Source organism: Phalacrocorax aristotelis, chromosome 1 (assembly GCF_949628215.1).
Source record: "Phalacrocorax aristotelis chromosome 1, bGulAri2.1, whole genome shotgun sequence".
Lineage (NCBI taxonomy): Eukaryota > Metazoa > Chordata > Aves > Suliformes > Phalacrocoracidae > Phalacrocorax > Phalacrocorax aristotelis.
Window position 1 is genome coordinate 163,719,482 of NC_134276.1, and position 27,056 is coordinate 163,746,537.

General features: G+C 48.8%; 1 protein-coding gene and 1 long non-coding RNA gene across 2 annotated transcripts; one reads left to right on the plus strand and one right to left on the minus strand.

The window, feature by feature from the left end:
• Positions 1–1,096: 1,096 nt before the first annotated feature.
• Positions 1,097–17,673, minus strand: NFAM1 (NFAT activating protein with ITAM motif 1). Its single transcript, XM_075078618.1, is given in 6 exon segments — positions 1,097–3,137; positions 5,826–5,912; positions 10,597–10,704; positions 13,636–13,745; positions 14,823–15,161; positions 17,283–17,673. Coding segments are annotated over 6 exon segments (1,095 nt in total). The 3' UTR covers positions 1,097–3,077.
• Positions 17,674–21,927: 4,254 nt separating this feature from the next.
• Positions 21,928–24,039, plus strand: LOC142056670 (uncharacterized). The gene is made up of 2 exons (XR_012660437.1): positions 21,928–22,524; positions 23,633–24,039. It is a non-coding gene; the product is annotated as an uncharacterized LOC142056670 (long non-coding RNA).
• Positions 24,040–27,056: the final 3,017 nt, after the last annotated feature.

The window sequence follows — 27,056 nt, forward strand, 5'->3', positions numbered from 1 at the left end:
AACACAACACCTCCTTTAGAAGAAGGCAGGCAGCACATTTCCACCTCGCACCACTGCTTACTTTGATAATGGGTCTCCACTTCTCTGAAATCCTGTCAATACAAAGGGATAATTCAACACCTGAGAATCAAAGATTATACCACTGTAACCTGAGAGCATGCTCTGTGCATTACAGCACCATGCTGGGGGAAGCAAGTGGAGCTGAGGCCCTTGGGGACGCAGTTTTCAAGATGAATCCATTCTCAACATTAATTTTAAATCAAAACATGTGAAGTGTACACAAGCCAGTCATCACCTTTGACATTTGCAAAGCTGGGGGAGCCCATCCTTAATTTTTTTTTTTTCTTTCAGTTGCTTAACACTTAAAAATGAACTCCTTTCCTCTTGCTAGTAATCCTCATTTTCTGCATCTATTCTCATGGGCCACAGAGCCAGGTAAGACAAAAAGACCAAATGACTGCCTTTTCCCTGAACAAATCTCTGCTACAAAGTAGCTATACAAATGTTATATAACTTGTATTTCCTAGTCTCTCCTACCTGTGCCTGAAGGCATTTCCTCATACCTCCTTGGAAAACTCCTTACCATTTAAAAACATCTCTGCTCTCATAGTCTTCTGCTTTATACCTTTCTCTCTCACACACTCTGATGCTGCTGCACATGGCGCACGGTGCTAAACCAGTGATATTAGCTTGTGGCTACAGAGAAGTGAGTACTTCATGGCTACATAGCTTCAAAAACTTTCTTTTTCTCACGCAGCAGCCTTACCCTTGCAGGGCCAATCCAAAACCCATTGAAATCAACACCGGCTCCACCAACTTTGGCAAGCTTTGTTGCACAGCCCAAATCCCCAGGCTTGCCAGTGTTTCTTGGAAGTTTTAACTTTTTCACTTAATTGATCAGAACCTGGTGTGATTCTTCCAGTACTTTAGCACTGACTGTTCTAGAAATTCCAAATACCATTCTTCCTCTTATGTTTCATTTTAAACAGCTTCAGCTACTTAATATATAGAATTGTTCAGGCATAAATGTAAGAAACACACTATTTAAAAATGTAAGAGAAAGACAAGACAAATCAATTCACTGCAAAGTGGGGTCCTTGCCAGGAAATTTCCAGTAGCACCCAGTATTTTTAGCATTTATAAAATTTAAAAAGCAAAACACAAAAGCTAAGCAGCATTATTTTGAAACTTTTCACTTTTCATCTAATCCACCAGTTTCTACTGAATATTTTATTGCCACACTGCAACATATTTATAATTCTTCTCATCATTTCTTCAAATCTGTTAAGGAAAGGAATTGTTATACCTCTACAATCCTCTGTAAATTTTTCTGTGAATAAAAGGTTTTCCGGTCATATTAGTAAACACTAAAATTGTTGATTTCAAAAATATTTATTTATAATTGTTGTGATCACTTAACAAATGGAAAACGGGACTAATCAGCCATGCTGTCTATTCATTGCTCTCTCTGAAATGAATTCCTCAACACTGGGAAGAGAAAAAGCATTTTCCTGTGGTAAAGAAAGTCCAAATTGCATGTTTGAAATCTCTTCTAATAAAAAGAGCAAAGCAATAAGCGGATTATCTCTTTAAACATAGCATAGGAAGGCTGGAGGCCCACATTTTCCATAGCCCCTATCTCTGATGCATAGCAACATTATCTTCAACCAGAGAGGGTCCTATGACCCTGGAGCTCGGTTTTAATTTTATCTTCTTTAAAGAGGTTTCTATGATTCCTCTCAAGTTATGCTGCATATTCTTATTTTGGGTTGGTTTTATTTGGTGGTTATTTTGTTGTTGTTTTTTAATCTGAGATAAAACAGCCTCAGCTTTTTGATCCGCTGGTTTGATCGTGTTATATGGATATTTAATGTAACCTCTTCCCTACCAGAACTAGAATATGCATCAGCACAAATGGTAGGCAGGTTCCAGCTGACAGGAGAGTGAAGAGCTTGGATAGAAAATTCACCTCTAGGGCCTCCCTCCAGGCGTTCTAAGCTTCAGAACTGGTCTACCTGGCCCAATATTGTATGGGGGTAGTGGTAAAGGAGCCTTATATCCTCATTGGGAAAAATTGGCCAGCTGAAACAAAGGCAAACCTATTGGTTTTGGTGTTGCAGAGGTACTGTGCTTGCTCCCACAGGGGCTCAAAATCCCAAGTGATAACAATGCCCATTGCCAAGAAGAACAGGAAATTGGGGGGCTCAGCTTGAACTTCTCTGGGCTGGAACCTGGCCCCAGACCAGGCTTACACAGCCCCAGCAAAGTTGTTTCCTCGGGTTCCCACCTCCTTGTTCCTCTTCGTTGTTCTGGAAAGGGCACCACCACCGAGACATGTTGCCAGGCAGGGATATTTTTTCTGTTTACCTTTTCTCCATCTTTATCTCTGTCCATGCATCCAGTCCTCACTGTATAGTGCTGATACTGCTGAAGGGAAAGTACTTACTCGGAAGCACTGATTTGAGTCGACTGAGTATGGTCACAGCAGGCATCTGTGACTACTTGATGGGATTAGCAGATTATGAGAAAGCATGTTTCACTGTGGAGTTCCTGAGAAAGGAAAAACGGGCAGGTGGATGCTTGGATCTCGGTTAAACTGTGCATGAAGGCCTGATGGCCATGTCAGGAAAGCCATAAGCACAGGATCAGATGAACTGCTGTGGGTCAGGATCGGAAGATCAAGCCAGCGAGCAGGGAGGTCTCTGGATTGTCCTATCATTTACAGAGGATCGAGATTTAAGTATTTCAGCCAGGCCAGGTGAGAGAAACCTGCACAGATCCAGTCTGCACCCTTTCTAAGATATATGTGAGTGCTTGACAAAAGCAGCTTTTCTTTTGTATCAAACAGCTTTGCTGCAAAATAGTTTTGCTGCATCAATGCAGTCTGAGTCCCGGTGGGATTTGAACAGATGCATTCTGTTGTTAATGAAGGGCAGTTCAAAAGGAGCCCGGGTTCACAAGTCCCTCGTGGCTGTGCCCTGAAGTCACTGTGGATCTCTGCAGAGAACTGGGGATGTAAGAGAGTAGTTCTGCTGTACAGAAAGATGTCTGGTCCGCACAGGGTCAGATTTTCCCTGTTAGATGTTCTCATACAATGTATCAGAGGATTCTGCTAGAGTTGCTTGCTTCTTAGGTGTCTGTGGAATGATGAAAAGGAGAAAAAAGAAATGGAGGAAAATTACTCAAAAGAAGATTAATTAATTCTTAATAAGCAGACACTGACATTTGTTCTGTTAGAAATGGCTATAAGTGATCTGCTGAAACAGAAGCCACTACAGTGAGAAATGTTGCTCCGCCAGAGACGAACGTGACTAATCCAGCCCAAGGGATAAAGATGCCTCCTTTACTTGTCACTCTTCCCCCAAAAAGCTGTCAGACAGGGAGGGGAGGGAAAATTGGACTTGGTAAAAAAATAAATCACTTTGGATTCTGTGAAGGAGGAATTCCCTGACCTCCTCAATCCTGTTTCTTCAACAGTTGAGTCTATTCCTCACAACTGTTCCTTGTGTAGACAAGGTGCTGACAGACTGATATTTTAAGCGCTGTGTGGCACAGGCCTGCTGTAAGCAAGGTTACACAGCAAGTAGCTGAAATGCCACTGGGTGAATGAAGCCCTACCTACACTAGCATTTTCTCTGTTGCCACCACCAAAGGAAAACATTTTACAAAAGTGCTGAGTGCAGGCACCTCCAAAGCATCCGGGATTAACCCCTTGCTACCCAAGCTGGCTGACAGTCCAGCATGACAGCATGCAAATGCTCTTGTTTCAGGGGCTCTCTGCGTTGCTTCCTTTTACAGCTCCCCCTCTATGCACAGCATCCAGCAGCAAAAGCTGTCCTGGACCCTCCACAGCAGAGTCAGCCACCATTCAGCAATACCAGCTCCCACTCACAGGCCAAACCCACAGGCCCAGAAGTCTCGCCCTTAGGGAAAACACCCTGTTATATTCTGGCACAGCTAGCTGGAGGAAGAGAGTCCCAGGTGGTCACAACCCAGGATGACTGAGAGGGAAGCTGATCAAGGTTCTGGCAAAGCAAGTGGAAAGTGCAGTCAAATTCTCCTGTGCAGAGATCATGGTGCCCTGCCGCTCACACTTCCCTTCCTTCTGACCAGCACAAGAACTGAGGACACTTGGTAGTGTCTGCTCTTGTTGTGAGAGCTCATCCCATCCCCTCTCTTTGCTTTCTTCCCCTTTGTTTCTCCCATCTCTGCTTTGACCTTTCCCCCCCTGACTGAGACTACCAGCACCAGACCCACTCACACACAGATGCTCATTTGCTCCTGCTTTATTGCTTTGCTCCTGCTCTGTTTTACAGACCTGCGGCCCCCGAAAGCAGCGGTTGAGTGGTATGGGCCACACACAAGCAGTTCAGCACAGCCCAGACAGCTTCACAGTAGGGAAAAAAAATCCCCCACACTGCAACTCATCATCCAGACTGAATCATTTTGAAGGAGACAGCTGATAAAGGTATACAGAAGAATAAATAGAACAGGAAAGAGGGATCGGGACCTACTGTTCTCCATATCCAATTAATTCAAAATGCAGCAAGAACACAAAACCAGGGATGCTCTCTTTTCCAGTGCATATGATGCACTGGGGTATAAGACAGCCTATATAAAACAACCCATGCTTCCCTGCAATAACCAGATACCTGCAGCTGCCTTTGCTACCACCAACTACTGTAGTCCCACAGCAGTAACTGCAGGAGGCCAGTGGCATTGGAACCAGACCACACGGCAAGTAGCTCTGACAGAAGAGGCCGCTCGATTTTAGACCACCTTTTCTTAAAAGGAGGGAGTTGTGAAAATGCCTCAGACAATGGAAAACACTGTCCTTCATGAAACAGATGGATCGTGCCAACCGAAGCTGGTGCCATGCTCCACACTGTATTGGCAACCTGGGGAACACTCCCCAACAGGACATCAGTGGGAGGAAGAAGGAGACATTTTTCAGGAACATTTTCAAACATTAGAAAAATGAAAATATTTTTTAAGCAGATAAGAGGACTGGAGGAGAAAAGAACAACAAAGTTCTGAGGACAGGAAGGAAATGTTCCCTGGGGTGCCTAATGCAAGTTTTGTCCCTATGAAACAGCTGATGCCTGCCAAAGGCAAGGTAGAGGACTGTGTGGGCCTCTGGTCTGCTTCATGTGGCCCCCCCCAACTGATCTGCACCTGCATATTCCGAGTTGCAGCTACTTTCACTATAAGTAGATTTAGTTCCTTTACTCTAACTCGTAACTCCACCTCAGCAAGAAAATCCAAGCCCAAAATGTACCCACACTGCCTTTTACTGAGCCCCAGAGCTGATAGGGACAGCCTCTGTCCAGACCACCTTAGCTTCTGCTACCATGAAACGGCTCTCAGGTGCTTAATGCCAGTAAAAGCAAAGCTGTGTCCAGGGTCTGCCCCGGTGCACAGACTCCTCTAACCCAGAGGACTTCTCAGCTGCCTAAATAATCTGGAAAGGGCAATATTGGGACTAGCATCTGGCAAACTCTCTGTGAACGTCCATCCCATTCAGAGGGAGCAGCAATGCCAAACCCCTCAATGCCTTTCAGCATACGTCATACAGCAAAGCATCTGCGTGAAACTGGGACTGCCAAAACTGGCAGAGCTGCAGGAGCAAGGGTTCTGCCGGAAGAGGGAAGACAGGCTACATGTGCAGCCTAGCTTAAAAGTGGGTGCCACATCCCGTTTCCCCCTTTTGGTGGGACTGGAGACACACTTATGGACTGCTGTGGCCATGGCAACTCTGTGGGTTTTCCTTCCTCATATGCCCAGTGCATAAGGGAACTCTCCAAGAACAGGGCCCCAGCCCTTACCTTCACTGGAGAACTCTTTCTGGGTGATGGGTTGTTTGTGTTGTTCTCGAGGACAGAATAGACATCAACTTGCTGCAAATCCAGGCACTGCACAGGGAAAAGAGAAGAGAGTAGGAGTCAAACAAACTACTTAGGTTTAAAGCAACTAATTGCCCTCTGGGTTGTTGCCCATCTCATGAGTGCTGTTTTTTAGAAACCCCTGCCATCTCCAAAATTTTGAAGTTCCTGACCTGAATTTGGGCAAAAAGAAAATCATTTTCCCCTGAAATCTTCATGGTGCAGCTGCATCACCTTCCTTTTTCAGGCTCACAGAGACAGACTTTGATGTTACCTACCCTGTGTAAGGCAGTGGAGAACAATGGCAATGCCCCTGCCTCCCTCCACTCCAAATTATCCCAGAATGCAGAATAAAGACCCCTCTGCCATATGCCCCTCTGCCACGTGAAAGGATACTGTGCACCATGGGGACCACAGGTAACTGGCAGTGCTGTGCATTGCCCAAAACTGTTTAGGTGCCTGACACCCACAGGCTCTTGCTCATGCTTATTCTGGGCACAAAAGGACGAGAAGAAAGGTGACCTGAGATCCTGAAGCACAGGGACTGTCGAAAATGGGAAACCCTACATCGGGCATGATTTCTATTTATTTTCTGTGTTTTTTTCCAAGCCAGAACTCTCTTTTCTTCTTAGAGTGAGCAAAGAATAATAATTAAAAAATCAATACAATCCCACGCCCTCAAACATATCCATGGTCCCACACAGAGAAACACATACACACAGTCTACATGCGTATGCACCCGCTGGTCCCCCAGGTAATCGTGTCACAGGAGATGCGTGTCAGTTTGAGTGATGTTCCAGATCTGCCTGAAGGATCAAACATAACAATCAGGAGGACTTTTCCATGTTTGTTTCAAGGATGACAGCAGGTTGCCAAGGTGGCTGTTTCTCTGGCAACAGGAAGATGGGAGGAGCTCCGGCCGCAAGAGGGGCAGATGGTATTAGTGGAGAGACTGCAAAGGGAGCGAGGCGCCCTGCAACACAGTGAGAAGGACGAGCAAAACATGGAGGCTTGATTCTGGGGCTGCCAATCACCTGAACCCCCATCATTTCATCTGGAGTTGCAAACGCTCAGCATCTTTTGGGATCATGGCCAGCAGGACGGCTGTTTGAGCAGGATAGAGGAGCAGCATTTGGGAGCAGGGCTTGGAACAAACAGGCACTCAGATATGAGGGGGCCGCAGTGAATGGAGCAATTCATGGCTCTCCCATTCACTCCTCCTCTGGGAACAGTCAAATTATTTCACCTGTCTGCTTCCCACTCCCAACAGCCCACTTGCCTACACAGACATTCCCAACTATTTGCATGTGCACATGTGCACACAGAAAATCCCATTTCCCCATCCTTATTTTCAATTCTCTTTGTAATGCTCGCAGTGAGGACCTCGTCCCACGTGCTGCGCTCCCAGCAGCCTGGCTCCATGTCCCCTTGCCAGGACAGGCAACCTCTTTCACTGCTGTAGTCTGAAGCCACTCACAGGCGAGAAGGATGGATGCTTTTGGTGTTTATCCTCCAAAAAAGATTCCCTCCCTCCACAAGCCCTCTTCCCATGGAGGCTGTTGACAATGTTGGTCCTTTGCCGGCCAGTTGGAAAGCTGGTGTCTCAAACTGCCATTTGTAAATTAATTACTTTTACTTGGTCACTGACCACCTGCTACTTTCACAGGAGAGGCACACAGGCCTCTCCCCTCCCTGCTGGCAGATGCCTTTCCGTCTCCAAGCAGCTTCCTTGTTTGCCTCACACTAGGAAAAGCGCCTGTGCTCTGGAACCCCCCTGTGCCGCAGGAGTTCTGTTTGCTGCTCAGAAAAGCTTGTTTGAAGTGTAAAGTGGATCAAGCGAGTCCTTTGGATTGTTATTTCCAAGCTGTTTGTTAACTAGGCAGCTAAGCTGGAAGACAGAGGAAAATACAGGTTTGGGTCTGGGCAGTGCAGTGAGGTAGAGCTGCTCTGGGGCTGCAGGAGAACAAAGATGTCAAGGAACACCTGGCAGTGGTAATGAGAACAAAGCGGGTGCCCGGCTGCCCCCTTATCACCAGGGCTTTTTGCTACCTGCTGATTTTCACTGAGTACATCCACCCCCAGGGACCACAAGGTAAACAGTGGCACCTGGAAGAGCCAGTGGGGAAGGCATTTTGCTCCTGTGGGTGTTCAGCAGGGTGGCTTTGCAGAAGGTGCGCAAGGACCCCATGCTGGGGTGAGCCGTGCTGCCATGTAGGATAACACAGAGCATTTAATGAGCTGCATCAGCCAGTTCCAAGCCCTTACTTTTACGTCCAGTGCTGCCTCCTATTGCTCCTGCTCCCAGCTGCAGGCCTGCAAGGACACTGTGGTTCTCTGACACAACCTTTTTCCAGTCTCTGACACAACCTTTTTCCAGTCTCTGACCTCTTGCTTTCACCCACAGATAGCACATCTGGCACACGCTGGCCTTCTGTCCCGTCCCCTAAACTCTGACCTCCTTTATCTCATCACTTGAAGTTGCTTCTCGCTTGTCCTTCCCATTTTCTCGCCTTAGCTTACCTCAATACTGACCATAGATTTCTGCCCTCCTCGTGAATTAAGCACTGTGTTCAACACCCGATTTAACACCAGCGGGTTTTCACAACACACCTAATTTCAAATGCAGTTTGCAGGGCTGGGTTTACACCATGCGTAGTTCCAACAAAATTTAGCAGCAGGGCACCAGAGTCATCTTTCATAGGAAATAATGTTTGTCGACTTTCCACTCCTTTCACCTGTCCTCAGGGCCCATCCAACACAGGGTCTCCACCCCAGGGCTCTCGCCCTCTCTCCCCCATTAACTTCCCCGTTACACGTCGCGGCCTCCCCCCTCCTCACCTTGCAGCCCTGCTCTCACCATGCGCGGTGTCTGTGGCAGGAGTTGCTGCTTCATGCCTGAACGAATCACCCGGCACCAGCTGCTCCACTGTAAAGTAACCTCCAGTGGGCGGGCTGGTACCCCCCAGCACGCAGGAGGTGGTCTGAGGCTGCTTGCAGCTCTGCCAAAGCAGGCTGAGGCACCTGCCCTGCACACCAGGCTGGCTAAGAACTCCGCACAGCTGGCATGTGGGGAACGGGCTTCGGGGGAAGGTCGGCTGGGCCAGGTCCACAGGGCTCCTGCAAGCACAGGGGCCCAGCCAGCTCCCGAACTGCCTGTGCCTAAGGCTGGCTCTGCTGGCTTGCTAGATTAGCCTTAGTGGGGCCTCCTGAACAGAACAACATGATGAAACATGTAATTAAGATGGAGCTAAGGATGCATGACGAGGCCGACTGAGCGAGAAATGGATTTTATTTTTTTTTTGTCTCCTTGCAGAAATCATCCACTTCAGCAGGAAACTACCCATTTGGATTTTTATAAGCCCGAATTAAAAAGACATTACCTGATACAAATGAAAAGGTTTCTAACCTGCAACCTCCTTTACCCAAAGCATTGTTTTTTTGTCCAGAATAAACATATCGCATACCATATATAGTGCTTTCTTTTAAACCTCTACCCCAAAAATGAAAGGGCCACAAAACAGTGTCCCCCTCAACTGCAAAGTGAGAATGAGAAGAAAGCAGGCCCATCGTCTTCTTTGTATCTGCCCCCTATCCAGTCTCCTGCCTCCTTGGCAGAGCTTTGCTCCTCTCTGAAGTAGATTCTCCAGAGCTTCATTTTGTTTAGTTTAAATGATTAACGCAGCAGAGCTTACAGGTTTTCCTTGGAGAGACTTTTCCAGCCCTTATAGACCTCACAGTCAGAAAGGTTTCCCAATATTCAGGCAACATCCTTCTCTACTCAGTTCATTTTATTCCTCCTCATTTGTCCCACAGATCATGGGGAAAAAAAACCCCTTCCCTTTTTAGTGGAACAGCCCTCCCATGGGGGTAAAAGAAGAAAGAGGAATCCATTTTAAATGGGGCTGGATGGGTTGTAAATGGGATTAGGGGTCATGGTTACTTGAGGTAGCTGAGGTCTGCGCCTGGCATTTCAGGAGAGCCATTCCAATCCTATTACCTATGACACTGCCTCTACTGGGCTCAGGGAGTGGGAGCAGTCGGTGTTACCCAGTTTGAGAAATGGAAGAAGGAGATCCTATGCAATGAAATGGGAATTGGTCCAAAAAAGAGACTCCCTTCACTCTCTTCTTGCTCTTTTCTCCCCTGAGAGCTAGTCAGCCTGCTCAGGACTGCAGTGGTCTGTGACACAGACACAAGTGTGTTAGAGCAGGAGCTCTAAACAGCCGGAGTTGTTTGGGGAGCACTTCTTTCTGCCTCTCTCCTCAGCCATCATTCTCCAGCTGGGTAGGGAGGGGGGCATTTCCTTGAGACACTCTACAGTACAAACTGGGGCTGAGATCCCCTCTTCCTTCTTGACTTCTGGAGACCCTTCTACCTCTACCACCAGGAATCCTCTCTGGCCCTGCACTTGCTACTCTGTGCCACCACACTGCTGGCAGAGGGAAGGGTGCTGCCCAGCAGGGCATGGTGCAAGGCTTTGGCACCAGGGATGCCACGAGTGGAACCAGGATGGAGACACGCAGCATGCACAGTCCTGAGAGAAGCTAAGCAGGGCAGAGCACAGGAGCGACATCACCAGTACCAATCTGGTATGCAGGTATTGCTTATGTTTCACATCATCATATTGGTGTTGTCTCTACTGTGGCAGGGCAGGGAAAGGAAGGGTTGTACCATGACGGGGACAGAAGGGATAGAGGGCGATTCTGGTACTCACATCATAGACAGGAGGTGGTGGTGGTGGTGGTGGTGGGCTGGCTGGAGGGGGCTGCGTTTCCACCTTGTGTCTCAGGATATTTAGCTGGTTCCTTCTAGGGCACAGCACCTGCTGAGGACAAGACACCAAATGACGTATTTGGAGAAAACACCATCTCCCCAAAGATGAAGTGAACACCAATGGTATGTCAAAGTCAGCTGCTCGCACCTGCCCTGAGCGCTTCCACAGCAAAGAATGCTGGCACTCTCTGCAAACGCAGGCTGGTCCCTTTCCTCACTACAGGGTAAAATGGAGGAGTCTGATGACTTGCACTGGAGCAGTGGAAAGGCGAACTGGTCTCTCTGTTTACATAGAAACCACTTCCACCACTGTGCTGGTTTTGGCTGGGATAGAGTTAATCTTCTTTATAGTAGCTAGTATGGGGTTGTGTTTTTGATTTGTGCTGAAAACAGCGTTGATAATACAGGGATATTTTTGTTATTGCTGAGCAGGGCTTACACAGAGTCAAGGCCTTTTCTGCTTCTCACACCACCCCACCAGCCTGTAGGCTGGGGGTGCACAAGAAGCTGGGAGGGGACACAGCTGGGACAGCTGACCTCAACTGATCAAAGGGATATCCCACATGATATGACATTACGCTCAGCAATATAAAGCTGGGGGAAGAAGAAGGAAGGGGGGATGTTCGGAGCGATGGTGTTTGTCTTCCCAAGTAACCGTTATGTGTGATGGAGTCCTGGAGATGGCTGAACACCTGCCTGCCGATGGGAAGGTGTGAATGAATTCCTTGTTTTGCTTTGCTTGCGCATGTGGCTTTTGCTTTACTTATTAAACTGTCTTTATCTCAACCCACGAGTTTTCTCACTTTTACACTTTTGATTCTCTCCCCCATCCCACCAGGGGGGAGTAAGCAAGTGGCTGCTTGCGCTTAGTTGCTGGCTGGGGTTAAACCACGACAACCACTGAAACTTAGCTGGATGGAGGGTGTAAGTATTTAACAGCACACAACAGCGCTGTAGGACAGGGAGTAAAGCAGGGCCCTGTTCAAAGTGTGTGTGGGAATTTCAGAGAGGCAAAATTGAGTGATTTTTGTCAGGATTTGGCTGGGAAGCTTTTGCTAATACGCAGTCTAGAGAAGAGCACCAGACAAACATTAATGATGACATATAGTCAGTGATACACTAATGTGCAGGTCCAGCATGGCTTTGAAGAAAGAAGGTATCTTCCTCTGAAATGTTTTTTGCATTGGATGAGTTCTCCTTGAACACACTCCATTCATGCACAGATAAGGGTTGGCCCTGCTCAGCAAGCAAGAGAGGAGGCAGCAGAGGCAGAAGGCTTTGCTAAGTATCTCTGTTCTAATTCGGAAAGAAGTGGGATGATTATATTCACATCACATGAAAACGATGAACTGCTTTCCAGTCCATTAGTAACTAAGGAGGATGCTAAATAGCTTCTCTTAAAGATAAACATTTTTAAACCAGCAGGTCTGAGCAAGCTGTGGTGAGAAATATGGGCTGTGTGCTGCAGGAGGGCAAATGTAATGACTGCACAATCTCTTCAGGCCCCAAGGAGAGCCTGTAGGTCTGAGACTTGCCAGCCCACCTCAAAATCTAGAGATGCCAATTGGCAAGTCGTGACAATGCTTGCTTCCTCATCCCCATGGAGACACTGTCTAGGCAAGCAGAGATGGGGCCTGTCTCCAGCCTAGTCACTCTGCCACTTACACTCCTTCCCCCTCCATCAGACTGCCTGCAAGGTAAGTCTCACAAAACTACCAGGTCTGCCAACTGCTGCCGTTCTCTTTCAACCTCATGATCTCTATGTGTGCTGAAGCCTGATGCTCCTTGGAGTCATAGGACTGTACCAGCAGCACAGCTTCCACATAACAATGCATGCAGGGAGCCTGCTGTCGTGGTGGCAGAGAGCAGGTTGAAAGAGTAAATATGGGGGATACTCCATGGTTGGAAGACAGCCATCCCTAAATTACATTCTGAAAGACATCAGTTTTTTTTAAGCCAGCCTTGAGATCTCTGGAAGAATGCTGAGGATGCTGTTTTGGACAACTGAGGGTGGCAGTATTGGCAGCAGTAGGTTTTCCCAAAACAACAGGGATTCCAGTATCATGACTCCAGAGTTTTTCCACAGGGCCCCTGTCTCATCCAGATCTTTCAGCCCTACCTTTGGCTTTTCTTCTCCTGCTATCTACATCCTTTCTTCCCCACTCCTAGTTTACCCTTTGCCCTCAGCTACTCATCCCAGCTTCCACTTCCTTACCCAGCTGGTCCCAAGCTGTGCCACTGATCTGCTCACCTGAGGGGCACTGTCAGTCCAGTCTTAACACCCTCCTACAAGCTCCATTGCTTCCTCGCTCCAGATTCCAGTCCCAGTTTCCCTCCTGAGGCTCCTTCCAGCCTGGACCCCATTCCCTCCACACTGCAGATTGTTTTCTTCTATGGTGCCAAGCCATGGCTCAGGAATGCAGTTGAGTAGCCTCCATCTTGAAAGAGGATTAGAAACAGGGAAAGTCCTGCCCTCCTCCTGCCACCAGGGCTGCAACAGACTTGCTTGGGTGCACAGGATGCTACCTGTCTGACAGGCAGTGTGTAGAAAGGCAGCCTCACAGGGGCTTATTTAGACAACCGAGCTTCTGAATTGACAAGAGCCACAACTGAGCATGCACGACTGCAATTTGCCAAAGACCCATCACAAGGCTACATCTCCTTGAGTATTCTCAGGGCCAGCACACTGCTAGTGTGACCTCTTGCCCTGTGTCAGATCCTTGCTATAAGCAGAGCATGCCAGAGTCAAAAAGATTACCAGAACTTCTTTAATGGGCAAATCAATTACTTGTTTTGTCTTTCCTGTAATCTTTTTTTCTCAGAAAGACTGAACTTAAAAAAAGAAAATAAACCTGAGGCAGACACCCAGCATGGAAAATTTCAGCATGGGGACTTCCAATCCAGCCAAGCTAGAAGCAAGTGAAATAAATTCCTAGAATGGGCCATATCAGGGATTTCTTTTTATTTGGTTATAACTTGCCTTTCTTTTCCACAGAAGCAGAGCTGTTGCAGTGATGCTCAATGCAGCAAGAAGAGTGGTAAAGGTAATAAGGACTTCCTGCCCATGAGAGGGCTCTACATACCCTGTACCTGTAAGAAAGAAGGCAAAAGATTCACAGTGTGAGTGGAAGTTGCAATCCTGCTGCATTTTTAACACTGTAAAGAGCCCTGAGAGAGCTAAAATACAGAAGCAGTGCAGAATATGGTGGCACAGATGCACACACCCTTCAAAACCTGGTCTGACTGAACAGAGAGCAGGGTACAGCTGAAGAATCATGCAAAAGAGAGAGGATATAAGCAGCTGCACTTCATGTAGATTAAAGAGAGGTGACATAACTATAAGAGCCAAGAAAGGTGGTAGGTAGAGGCTGACAAAGGTCTTTAGTGATAAGGGCACAAAGACAGATGGTGGAAAGCAATCAGGCCACACAAACTGGCAGGGTGGGTCCTGTAGGCATCCTCTGACCGGTGTAGCAAAGCTCTTCTGTCATGGCTCTTCACATTTACGCTTTCTAAGAAGTTTTTCGTATCCAGCATTCAGTAATGCAAATCCAGCCAGCCAGCAGCATGCATGTCCTCATCACTTTTCTATGTCATTCCTCTTATCATGACCTGAAGCTCTCCCTTGCTTTCTAATCTGTACATTAACAGAACAACCAACCCCTTGTACCACATGGAAAAGGAGGAGGGATTACTGTGAGCCCCTAACCTGTTCGTGAGCCCCTCACGGTGAGCAACTAACTTGTACATATGATTACGATGAGCACCCTAACTACTGACCTTGTGTTCAACCATCTCTGTCATACTGCTAAAGGCCAAACCGCACTGTGTCCTGGGCACTGACACCTAAAAGCACCCTCTGACCCAGTCCCCAGGCTCTCTGGTTAGACCCTGACTTTATGCCTGCTGTTCCCAGGAGACTGTGGCAGGGCAGATATAAATTACTGCCTCTTTGTGTCCCCATTTGTGCACTGGGAACAGTAGCACAGGTCACCTGTGTAAAGCGCATGCAACTCTGATGGCATGAAGTATTGGGCATAAAGTATTATTCCCACCTGACTTTATAGCGTGTTTTGGTAGAGGAAAAGAAGAGCAAAGATCATATTTTCCTAGCCAGATCCAGCTGATTTTTAACTGCCTTCCCTTCCTTTCTGGTTGTTCACTTACCTCTAGCAAGGACAAACACTCCCATTCCCATTTTCTCGAAGCCATTCCATTTGACCTTGCAGTAGTATGTGCCAGTAGAAAAGGTGTTTACAAGTGGCACGATGATGTGGTCGTAAGATAAGGTAGCAGTCTTATTCTCTTTTCCAGAAGGGATGGCTACATCTTCTGACCTATTATAGATGGATGTTTTCTGGTCCAGTAAATTAATCCAGTAATAGAAGATTGAAAATTTGGTGTATTTCGGCATGTAAGGAAAGATGATTGTACAGGGGATGGATATTCCTTCCTTGAGCAGTGCAACCTGGATTGGAGGCTTCTGCTGTACATCGACATTTTCCCCTGTAAGGGTAATAAGTGTTAGCAGTTACCTAATATCACTTTAAGTCAGGAGAGGACTGCTGCCCCAAAGACAGGATCATATGGTGAAAATAACCGTATGTCGGGAAGCGTACCTGTAGCACACACTGTTGGCCCTTCCCAGAAACTGAGTGATTCAGAGCACGTGCCCTGTGTGATCTGCCACATCTCTTAGGTAATTGCTGTGTGATGTATGATAGCCTGTTGTATTCACAGGCTTCCCCTTTTCCCTCGTGAGCTCCTCTGTACAATGCCAGCATGCAGAAAGACAGGAAATGACGCAGGAAGTGAACAGATTTTGCAGCAGTGTGAGACTATGTTTACAGCGGATGAATAGAAAGCAATTTTCCAAGGCAAATGCTACTTGGACATCTCCTGAAAGTCCTGAGTTACAAACCTCTGCTTGGGCATCTGCATGTGCCTATGCGATGACTCTGTGCCAGTGAAGGTGCTGTACACAAGCAGGTGTTATCGGTGGAACTGTGTATTTCTGAAGCACAAGTGAGGGAGGAAATTGCATATTCTGCACAGGGGCCAGCTCCGGGGCCATGAGAAATAAGGCACAGCTTAATCACTCTGAACTTTTGCTGCCTCAAATGGGCAGCAAAGCACAAGACTCGATGCTAGATATGGGAACTATCTGCAGAAGACTGCAGATCTTAAGCATCTATATGTGACAGTATCTTAGGCAGAGAGATGGGAGATCATGCCCTTCATGCGCTTCCTCCTTACACAGACAGGGCTGTTGAAAGTGATCTATCACTGCAGTTCAGCAGGCAATGATGTTGGGAGTTACAAAAGAGGATTAACAAGCACAGACGGGGAACCACACCACAGTTCACTCCCTGTTTTGTTTAATAAAAAAATAAAAAAGCTAAGAGTAAGCCATAGGCTAGTAAGGAGCCTCGGGTACAGGACCTCTTTGGCTTCCCAGACAAATCTGGGTTTAACATCAGGCAGTTTCTGAGCCTATTTGTTTGGCAGCTGACATAACACCAGACGTAAAGCAACTTAAGAGGAGACCCGTGCAAACCATTGTTGTCTTTAAAAAGGGGAACCAGAAACTTACATACAAGTCTTGTTACAAAATGAAGGAATCCTTCAGAAACATGAAAACAGAAACGGGGAAAAAAGGTAGAGAGAGAAAGCAGGGGATGGGCAGGCTTTTCCATTCATGCTTTTGATGGGATTCCCCAGGGTTCTGCATCTATGAACAGGCTCATAACAAGGCATTAAAGCTGTCCCAGAGCACAGCCAGGCTTGCTTTCCTGTCATCGTGTGCTAACACTGCATTGCAACAGCAGCATCACCTCTGCACAGCGGGACTCAGCATCGGAAAAGGCAACTCAGACTTAGCGCTGCTGAATGCCGAGCACTGAGGAAGCGTTGTGGGGGGCAATAATGGAGGGAGGGCACGGCCACTGTCCAGAAAGGACGGTTGGGAAGTAACACTCGTTAAGGAAAATCCTCTATGGATGACATAGCCAGGGACAATAGCCTGAGAGTAAGGAAGAGCTTATGTTACATCACTAGCGAAAGGTTCTTAGCCATAAAAGCAACGGAGATACAGTACAGTCCTAAGGGACAAGCTCATTCATTGTGAGTGCACAGTCCTGCGAACAGTAGATACAATATTATGGAAAGACGGTAACAGAAAATCCTGCAGACGCTGTGGGAATGATAACCCGAGCGGTCTCTTCTGGGCCTTATTTTCTAAAATCATTCATCATTCATCACCCTTCTCATCTCTAGCCAGCAGAACACACATGAATATAGTTTCTATATAAGACATGGCTAAGCACTGCTGTAGCAAAACAGAGGAGAGATCCATCTTTTCACCATATCCCAGGAGCCATTAGCTTGAGAAGAACATGCCAGGGAAAAAGACAAACCATTTTATTTAGGTTATCTAACCCTTCTCCCATGTTCCTCCTTTCTTGAGCATTCTCTCTCATCTTTGAAATGCTTAAAAGACAGAAATAGCAGCAGCGTGCAAATTCCTAGAGGAGATCTCTGGAAATTAGCAAAAGATAGCAGCTGAAAATGCTCTAATATGAACAAATGTGAGAGTAAACAAAAGGAATTTAAAAAATGCTTTTTTACCTCCACATTGAAGCAACCAAAGAAACAGGAAGATGACTTTTAGATTAGGTGCCATGATGGAGGTCAAAGGCTGTAAGAAAGCAACCAGATATGAAGATCCAAAAGGCATAAGAGATGGGTATTTGTCAGGTATTCCCACAGCTGGGCAGCTTCTTGATCCCCTCCTGTTTGTGAAGGGACAGGCGGGATGGACACACACTGCTTTTGGCAAGCTGTTCCTGGCAGACGCAGGCTCTTCTGCTTTTCAGTCAGACTCCTCCCAACACCAGGGTTCATTTCTCTGTACTATTGCAATGGTGTTACACGTACCAGTGGATGTCCAAAGATGAGACCATAAGCTCTTTAACGCATAGAGCTTTGTCTCCTGATGACCATAAAATATCATATGCATATAAAGCAAACTTCATCACCTTCCCCAGTGACTGAAGCCCCATATTGGAATATGGAAAAAAATGTGCTGTGACTGATGCAGATCGAGGACATTTGAGGTGAATGTGGTGAAATTCAGTGAAGGGTTCAATTGACTCTGGAGCGATGGACAAGCTTAAAAATGGCACAGTGAGATTTTTACCATAATTTTGCAAGGATTTGTTTACACAGTTGTTCTGGAGCAGCTATTCCTGATTACCTCACTGCATGGTCCATCCAAGTTTTGGCATAAGGGTGTCTTACTTTATCTTAATTGAGTGCTTTGTTCACATGGGGAAGCTACTGAGCACTGCCACAGGGTGTGGGTTCAGGGCAGAGTAGCACCATCAAACTCTCTCTTTATGTGAATGGTCAAGTGTGGAATCATCTGTTTTGCTTTCAACATGGAAAACAAGTACCCGCACCAGCAGTCAGTACAGAGGAACAGCTCCACTGTCCTCCTGACTGCACAAAACTTCCCTCCACAGCCAACTCCTCCACCAGATCACTTTGGAGGAAGGCACTCATATTCCAGAAGTGAGAACAACCAGACAGCAAATTCATCGCTAACAGCTGTGATGTTTCAGATCCACACAATGCTGGCTCTGAATCAGCTTTGCAATGCAGGCAAGCTTTAAGAAATCTATTGTAGGGAAATCTAAGGAGAGCCCTTTGAAGAAGAAAACCCTCTCTTTGTGGGAGGATCCTGCTGCCTATACTCATGAAGAGCCTTTGATTTCAACGAAAGCTTTTTTTCAGCTAAGACATCTGCAACACAACAGCTGAGCAGCGTCTGACTCAAAAAACCCCTGATGTCTAAGAGGTCTTCACTTCTCTCTAGGCAGCTTCCTCCTTTCACCCTTCTTGTGAGATGTTTGCACAGTCCACAAGAAAGCACTTTGCTGCGATTTCAAGGGTGCCTGCTCACACGGGGCGCTGGGCTGTGGAGTCTGGTGGGGAATAGCTGTGCTGGGAAAGAGCAAAGAAGGTAGGTGAGCCTGTAAACTACACATAGTCAAAATCACTCTCTATTGGATGTTTTATCCCTCCAGAGTTTGTAGGAGCAAGCTTTGCTCCAAAGCGAACTTTGGTTTACAGCATTTTTCCTCCTCTTCAGCCTTGGACAGGTCCTCAGAAGGAAGGGGCCTTGACAAAGGGGGCAGCACACAGCTGTGGCCACTGTGACCAGAGCCCAGGGATGGCTCTGGTACCTTGCTGAGAGCCCTGACAGATGGGGAGAGGAGCAAGTGGCTTTGTGTGGTTCTGTAAGACTGGTGCAGCAGCTGCACTCCTCCAGGGAAGGTTTAGCTCAGATTAGCCAAAACCATCTCCTCTCCCCAAGACACACTGACATGAGCTGCATGGGGCTGGTCTCAGCTGGAAATCGCTCCTCGCAGGTCTTAATGCTGAGCAACGAGGACAATCAAAAGCGGTAACAAGACACTCGGGGCTCACTTGGTATTTCAGATATGTAGGCACAGATCAGGCAGCTGTGGCTCTGGGGGGCTGCAGGGTTACAGCAGTGCTCGGCAGCATTTCTCGGGCCTGAACAGCATCTCAAGGCAGTTGGGGTGGGGAGGGAGAAGGGGTCAAGGGCTTACTAGCCTCCTGTGGAAGAACTCCGCTGAACAGCGAGGGCTTCCTCAGCTCTTGTATCATGCTCATCCCCATGGTAGCACGCAGCTTTGCAATTTCCAGCATTGATGTATTTCTAGAGGACAGAACATGCTGCTCCTGTCAGTGATGTGTTTTAACTGTTATCAGCATTTATCTGCTTCAGGAATTCAGAGCAATAAGTGGATTAAGCGCGGTAGGTTTGTAGGGCTGCTAGGTCAACATCCTCCTTCTGTCCTTTCCCTTCTCTTCCTATAAACAACCCTGTTGCCACTCTAAATGCCAAGTCCTAGAAATATCGCAGTCTGGAATTTAAAAAAAAAATATATATATAGATCTAGCATTTCAAAAGAGATCACATGTAAGACTCAGCTGTGGGATTAGAGGCATGGCCAGGCCAGAAATACATTCACTGCTGGAATTTGCTATGGTAGAGCTTGCTGAAAAGAAATGGCTTTGAAACGACTACCCAGCAGCTATTAACTGCGAGACGGGATGACATTCTGTTCCTTAGAGCCTAAAGGGAGCCTGAATCTTTGAATGTTAAATTCTAATTCAATTTGGTCTGGGGATTCTGGACTGGGTTTTAACCCTGGAGACATAAATGGGAGGAAGATGAGGAAAATCTGGAGAGTTGTATGTTTCTATTAAAAGCCTGTAGGGGAGCTGAACTGATCCCCCCAAAACTTAGGTGAAACTAACTAGGATACCTGTGCCAAAGGAAATAAATTACAAAGCTTCAAAGGAATAGGTCACCATATGACCTTCACTCATGCATTATACAGTGCACTGCTGTGTGTGAGCTGGTCCCTGCAGCGTGATGAGGAGGGAACTGCCAGTCCAGCTGTAGCCCTGCCATAGCACAGACTGGCCAGGATCTGTATGGCTTGGTCCTTCCTTTGATGCAGCGAATGCTGATCGCTTCCTGAGACTAAATACAGAATTGGGCCAGGTGCTAGCAACAGTTTCTGCTTGTAGCTGGAAAGCAGCCATTAATTTCACTCAAGTGCTGTTAAAAGCCCGCAACAGTGGCCAGCATTCCACACCATGAGGAAAAGCACATTGTTCTGGCGTGCAGGAACAACAACAAGTTTGGGCAAGTGCTGAACCTACCAGACTTGCCTGTTTGCAGCTGTGTCCTATGTACACCCACAAGTAAAGGCATGCGTGCATACACACACGTGCCCACACATGGCCCCACAGCCAACTCCAGGGAAAGCATTTATTCAGACAAAAAGGCTGCTGCTAGCCAAGGCAAAAGCAATGCTGGAGAGACCACAACAAAGCCTCTTTATTGCTGAAGCATTTAACACCACCACCATCCAAAAGAGAAACACCGCTTGGCGCAGAGAAGAGCTGCAGCAACTCAACAAGCCTCATGGCAGAGCGCGCTTCAGAGCATTCCCCAGCACGGCAGCTCTGGATTTGCTGCCTTGTCAGAGACCAGCTCAATCCCCCATCGCTGGAAAGCCAGCCAGCGGCAACACGCGCACCTCTGAGGATTCACAATCTCTTTGACTCCTCTAACCCCAGACTCTGCGGCGTACAGTTTCCCTCTGTCTGGCGGCAGGAGCGATAGGAGAGCCAGCGCGAGCAGGGCTGTACCTCTGCCAGCATTTTTACCACTGTTGTGTGTCGAGTGCCTCTCAGCAGGGCTGGATGATGCTGAGGTAAAAGCTGCCAATGCCCTCGCTATGTTTCTACCCGTTGAACTGCTCTAGGGAAGAGAACAATCAGTGACTCGAGGGGAAACCAGAAAAAAAAGAAAGGTGTTGACACCACTGTGGGGAAGGGAGGGGGCACGTCTATAATTCCCTTTCACCAGCAAAATGAGTCTGCCTCAAAAATCACCCTGCTTCTGCTCTTTCTCTGTTCATCTACTGGAAAGAATCCCAGGGACTAAATTATCATCACACGCCTGATCCACTCTTGGGGGCTGACGCTGCATGGCTGCACCTCAACCTCGAGGCATTCCCTACGGCTCCCCTTCTCAGGCTCCCTCTTACAGCCTGTGTGGCAAGCCAGGGCGAGTGGGACTTCGCCTGGAAGCACTTCTTGGCCTTCTCAGGCTGCCACCTTCCAGGAGGACATCCACCTGGCCAAGCCCCGGGCAGAAGCAAGGCGGGAGCTGCCCTGCTGACAGCAGAGTGGGCCATGCTTTGTCCACTCGTGCGAGAGCATAAAAGCTTTCCCGGGGCAGCTCACCCGGGAAAGGGAAGCCGCCTCGGCTAATGCGGAGGGACACCCGCCAGCCAGCCCCGGCCTGGCTCGGTGGCAGGGCGAGGGGCCGAGGGGCAGCACCCGTCGCCCGCCAACCCGCGCCCTCGCCCACAAGATGGCGCCGTCTGCCCGGCCGCGCCCCGCTCCCGCCCCGGTCCCGGCGGCTGCGGCACGGCCGAGCCCCGCGGCCAGCGATGCGACCAGCAGCGATTACTGTATTTTTTCCTTTCGGTACAGGTGAAAGGAAAAACCTGAAACCTCTGAAAATGAAGTGTGCAAAAAGCCTGCGCTGTGCGGGGCCCGTCCTGCTCCACCACCACCTCCTCCTCCTCCACCACCTCCTCCTCCTCTCTCCCTCACCCACCCCCATCCCCCTCCCCCGCCACCGTCCCAGGCCACCCGCGGGGAGACGCCGTGTTTCGCACCCGGCACCGCTCCGCGCCTCTCTCTGCTCAGCAGCACCGCAGCTGTAACCCCGGAGAAAACGAGCACAACTAGGATCCATTTAAGGCAGAATTAATGCTAATTAACCGTAATCAACAACTCGAAGAACAACATTTACTCAGCAAGCTGCAGAGACCGCAGTAGAGGTTTGCCTGTTAGGCGGGAGCAAGCACGAGACAGGAAAATAAACCTTACTGCAGGGTCTGTCAGATGCGTGGCCCTGCTGTAGTGGGTTTCATCCATGCCTGCTGCCCTCCTCATCCCCCTGTACTGCAAGAGGCCACTGTCCCGGCAGCAGCCTGGACCTGTCACCCCACACTCCCCACTCGCCCCACTGCTGGCAGCTCCCCTCGCAGCCCCAGCTCGCAATGGGCAGCCAAGCAATGGTGGCTGAGTCACGTCTACTGAGCCCTTTTGGATGGCGGCCCCCAGCTGGGGGGCAAAGCATGGGGAGCCATGGGCAGTGTTGTTTCCAGTGCCTGGTGCCGTCTACCCCAGCTGCTCGCAAGCCATCCCTCCTACGCCAAGGGTGCTCTGGAAACTCCTGCCAGCGCTGGTGAGTAGTGCAGTTTTATTATGAATGATACTTCTCAGCTTGCAGAGGCCTCCTGGCACTGCGTGTGGGCCCTGGCTGGGCTCTTGCTGCAGCAGCCGAGGAAGCAGAGATGATCTGTACACCAATTTTTCCTGGGAAAGCTTTTTACATACTTTCCATGACCAGCAAAGCCCAGGTGCCTATTTTATGCCTCTAACCGGTGATGATGCACTAGTCAAGGCTTGGTGGTGGTGTTCAGCTCGCTGTGGTTGCCTCAACAGTGGCAGGCTCAAATCAGTGCCTCTACAAACAGCCGCCGGCTAGCTGCTGTGCCCCAAGGGCGTGCGGCTGCTGTCACTGGCCCTGGCAGCCTGCCTTGCCAGCCCCCCGTGGGAGTACAAGAGCAGGAGTCACAGGCGTGCAGCTCTGCCACGGCCGCAGGATGTGTCACCAGACCTGAGGTGCCATGGCCGGGCCAGCCCAAACTTCCTCACATTAGCAGCAAAAATGCTGGTGGTGGGATGCTGGCTGGGGGCAAGGCACACTGCTGACAGCTCACAGCTGTTCTTTCTTAAAACAGGAGCCCCCAACCCCTTTCCCCACCAGCTGCACACCTTGAGGTGTGCACATCATGCCCTGAAATCCTCATGAGTGAAAGGCTGTGCATCCTCTCCATAAGGGGCAAGGGTGGGAGACAGGCAGCTTTGGCAGGGGCTGGGTTCTGTGTGAGGCAGGAACAGGAAGGTTCATGTCAGACAAGGTGGCAGCAGTTGCAAGGGATCCGCAGGACCAGTCCCTGCCAGCGATGGCTTCGCCAGATGGCCCTTCTGGCCTCCTCTGCACAGGAAAGCTGCTCCGGCCTCAACAAGTCCCACTTTGAGCCAGCCAGCTGTGCCAGCCCCAGCTCCCTGCACCATGGCAGAGAGCAGCTTCTGATCACCTCCAGGTACCCAGGCCTGCCCCACGCTGCCTTGAAATCCAAGCTCCTTCCCACCGAGCTCATTCAACGAGACCCTGCACTCCTGTGCACCCAGGCTACCTCATTCCCTCCCCTGTTCCTCCCCTTGCTTTTTTCTGTGGTTTTTTTTCCCCCCTTTCCTTTTAATGTCTTCCCTATTTTTTTTTTTAGCTGGGACCCTGTCTTCGGCCTGCAGCAGCTTTCCAGCTCAAGGTGTTGGGGCACATGACCCTCATCACAGCAACAGCAACCTCTGGAACCAGTACAGACCCTTGCAGCAGACATGTGCATGCAGTTACACCCCAATTTAGATCCACATGGCTTTTCTTGTGCACACAAGGCCTCTGCCAGCTCCTTGGAGGAAGGCTGGGAAGGGATTAAGTAGCTAAGTATCTCACTGGCAAATTAATATTGCTTTTTTTCCCTATTAATTCCTCAACTTTGCTTTTATCATGAACTGTGGAGAATACACAGTCTGACACAGCTGTTATAGCACACTCTTCTAGGGTAGAAAAACATCTTTTCACCACCAGGCCCTATTCTGGCTATCCAAATTAAATAAAGCAACCTGGCAAAAGCATTTGCTGGAAGAATCACCTCTCTGCTGGGTTTTTTGCCAGTATAGAAATATGTTTTGTTCTGTCTACCCTCCTCACCCCCCCAGTTTCCCACCTGTTGTCTACATCCCTCGCTGACAGGACTGCAGGACAAGGACCTATAGTTTTGGACTCATGCACAAGGATCATCATTAGGTTTTATTTTTCAAACCCTTGCAAAGCACTGATGAGCCCACCAGGAGCAGCTGAGGTTGCTGTAGGGCAGGGGGAGAGCTGTGAGGGGTTTTCTGAACTTCTCTGTGGGCCTGGAGGTTGGGAACTGAGCCTGAACCCACTCCAAACAGCCCAGTGAAAGGGGTCTCTCCTTCCTGGAAAGCCGTGTGATGGTAGATGTGGGTCCAACGGGGATGGGAAATCAGAAATGCAAAAAATCCCCAGAGTGCAAGAGGAAGCATGTCCTGTCTGTGCGGAGACACAACCTCAGTGAGAACAAGTGCATGGAGGTGGGACTAGGTGGATACCACAGCGGGGTTCAGACCCCTTCTCCTGTGGCTAAATGTATCTCCACTTGATCTTTATATATATGTATATATGCATGTGTGTACAGGTACACACACAGATGCATTTTATATCCAGCTACTAATACTTGCTGATGTTTCCCTAAGGGACCCCCCCTGGGACCCCCTGTAGCCCAAGTAGCCATGCAAAGACTCTCTACCACAGCTGAGCCCAAGGCTTCTCCTGCAGACCCCCCTCTTCCCACTCTGCACATGCTGGGGAGATCCTTCCCCACCCCAGTACTGCTTCCTTTATTATCGCTGCCCAGCTGTGGTTTATAAGTTGTTTAAATCTTTTCTAGGAACAGATAGAGATCGCAGTTACCCAGAATCCAAAAACGCAGACAGCTTGAAATGTGGTTAGGTTCTGCCCTACTTTCATTGAGCTGAGAGCAAGGCTCTGCCAAGGTGCTCAGGGGAGAGGAGGAGAGAAGGAGAAAAGAGAAAGACCCATCTCAGCAAACCGCCCCTTCCTCCCACCCTGAGAAACAAACCTAACCCGTCCCCCAAAGCCTGCTGCATCTGTTTGAACTGCACTGCCTCTCCTCCTAGTTTGCCCAGGACCTGCAGGCAAGCAGGGCATGGAGACGTGAAGCCTGGGACAGATGCTATCCTGTACCGCAAGACTTGACACAGGTGCAGGCATCTCCCCAGGCTGAGAGAGGCGTGAGGGTTTCACTGCATCAGGGCCACACAGACAGCAATGCAGGGAGAGCTGCAGATTAAGAATGAGATGTGTTGGGAGAGTTTTTACCGTCCACACACTGACAGCTTTTCCCCATACTAAGTTTCTCTGAGGCTAGGGAAGCCACAAAAGTGGAAGAGGCGACTGGGACTTCCCTCCTGTGAGAAATCCCCTCCCCGGGAAGTCCATGCTGGGTTGCAGAGCTGCTGTGGGGCTGTGCCATGCCTCTGTGGTGAGTATAGCTCCCTTGCACCATAAGGCTCCTCCGATGGCAACACTTCCAGGATCTGCAGTGACCCGGAAAAGGATACTGCTGAAAAATGCCAGGAGGCCTTTTTCCTTCTCTCAGTGGTGCCAGCCCACAAGACCAACCTGCACACAAGGATGCGTGTTTCCCACACCCATTTTGCCCGGGGTCTGATTCTGATAACCCTTGGCTTGTCTCACAAGCCCTGATGGTGTTCGGAGGAGACAGGACTCAGGTGGGGGAGAATAGCTTGCAGATACATACCACCAGCTCTATGACTTTTTCCAAAGTAGAGAATATTTGCTAAGTAATTCCACCTCTATTCAAGGAATCATAGAATGGTAGGGTTTGGAAGGGCCCTCTGGAGATCATCTCATCCAACCCCCACTGCTTGAGCAGGGACACCTAGATCAGGGGGCATCCAGGTGTGTTTTGAACTTCTCCAGGGAAGGAGACTCCACAACCTGCCTGGGCAGCCTGTTCCACTGCTCTGTCAGCCTCACAGGAAAGATGATTTTCCTCATATTGAGATGGAACTGCCTGTGTTCCAACTTGTGCCCATTGCCCCTTGTCCTGTCATTGGCAGTATTGAAAAGAGCCTAGTCCCATCGTCCTGACACCCACCCTTTAGATATTTTTAGGTATTGATGAAATCTCCCCTCAGTCTTCGCCAGGCTGAACAAACCCAAGTCTCTCAGCCTTTCCTCATAAGAGAGATGCTCCAGTCCCCTGATCATCTTCGTAGCTGTCTGCTGGACTTGCTCCAGCAGTTCCATGTCCTTCTTAAACTGGGGGGTCCAGAACTGGACAGAGTACTCCAAATGTGGTCTCACTAGGGCAGAGTAGAGGGGGAGGATAACCTCTCAATCTGCTGGCCACACTCCCTTTAATGCAGCCCAGAATATTGTTGGCCTTCTTGGCCACAAGGGCACAGTGCTGGCTCATGGTCAACTTGTTGTCTACCAGCACTCCCAGGTCCTTCTCAACAGAGCTGCTTTCCAGTAGTTCAGCACCTGTACTGGTGCATGGGGTTGTTCCTCCTCAGGTGTAGGACCTTACACTTGCTCCTGTTGAATTTCCTGAGGTTCCCCTCGGCCCAGCTCTCCAGCCCATCCAGGTTTCGCTGAATGGCAGCACAGCCTTCTGGCGTATCAGCCACTCCTCCCAGCCTGGTATCATCAGCAAACTTGCTGAGGTTACACTCTATCCCTTCATCCAGGTCATTGAGGAATATTTAATAGGACTGGACCCAGCACAGACCCCTGGGCAACACCACTAGTGACAGGCCTCCATCCAGATTCTGCTCTATTGATCACAACTCTCTGAGTTCTGTTGCTGAGACAGTTCTCTGTCCATTTCACTGTCCACTCATCCAGCCCACACTTCCTTAGCTTGCCTGTGAGGATGCTATGGGAGACAGTGTCAAATGCCTTGCGGAAGTCAAGATAGACAACATCCACTGCTCTCCCTTCGTCAACCCAGCCAGTCACGCCATCATAGAAGGCTACCAGGTTGATCAAGCATGATCTTCCCTTGGTGAATCCACGCT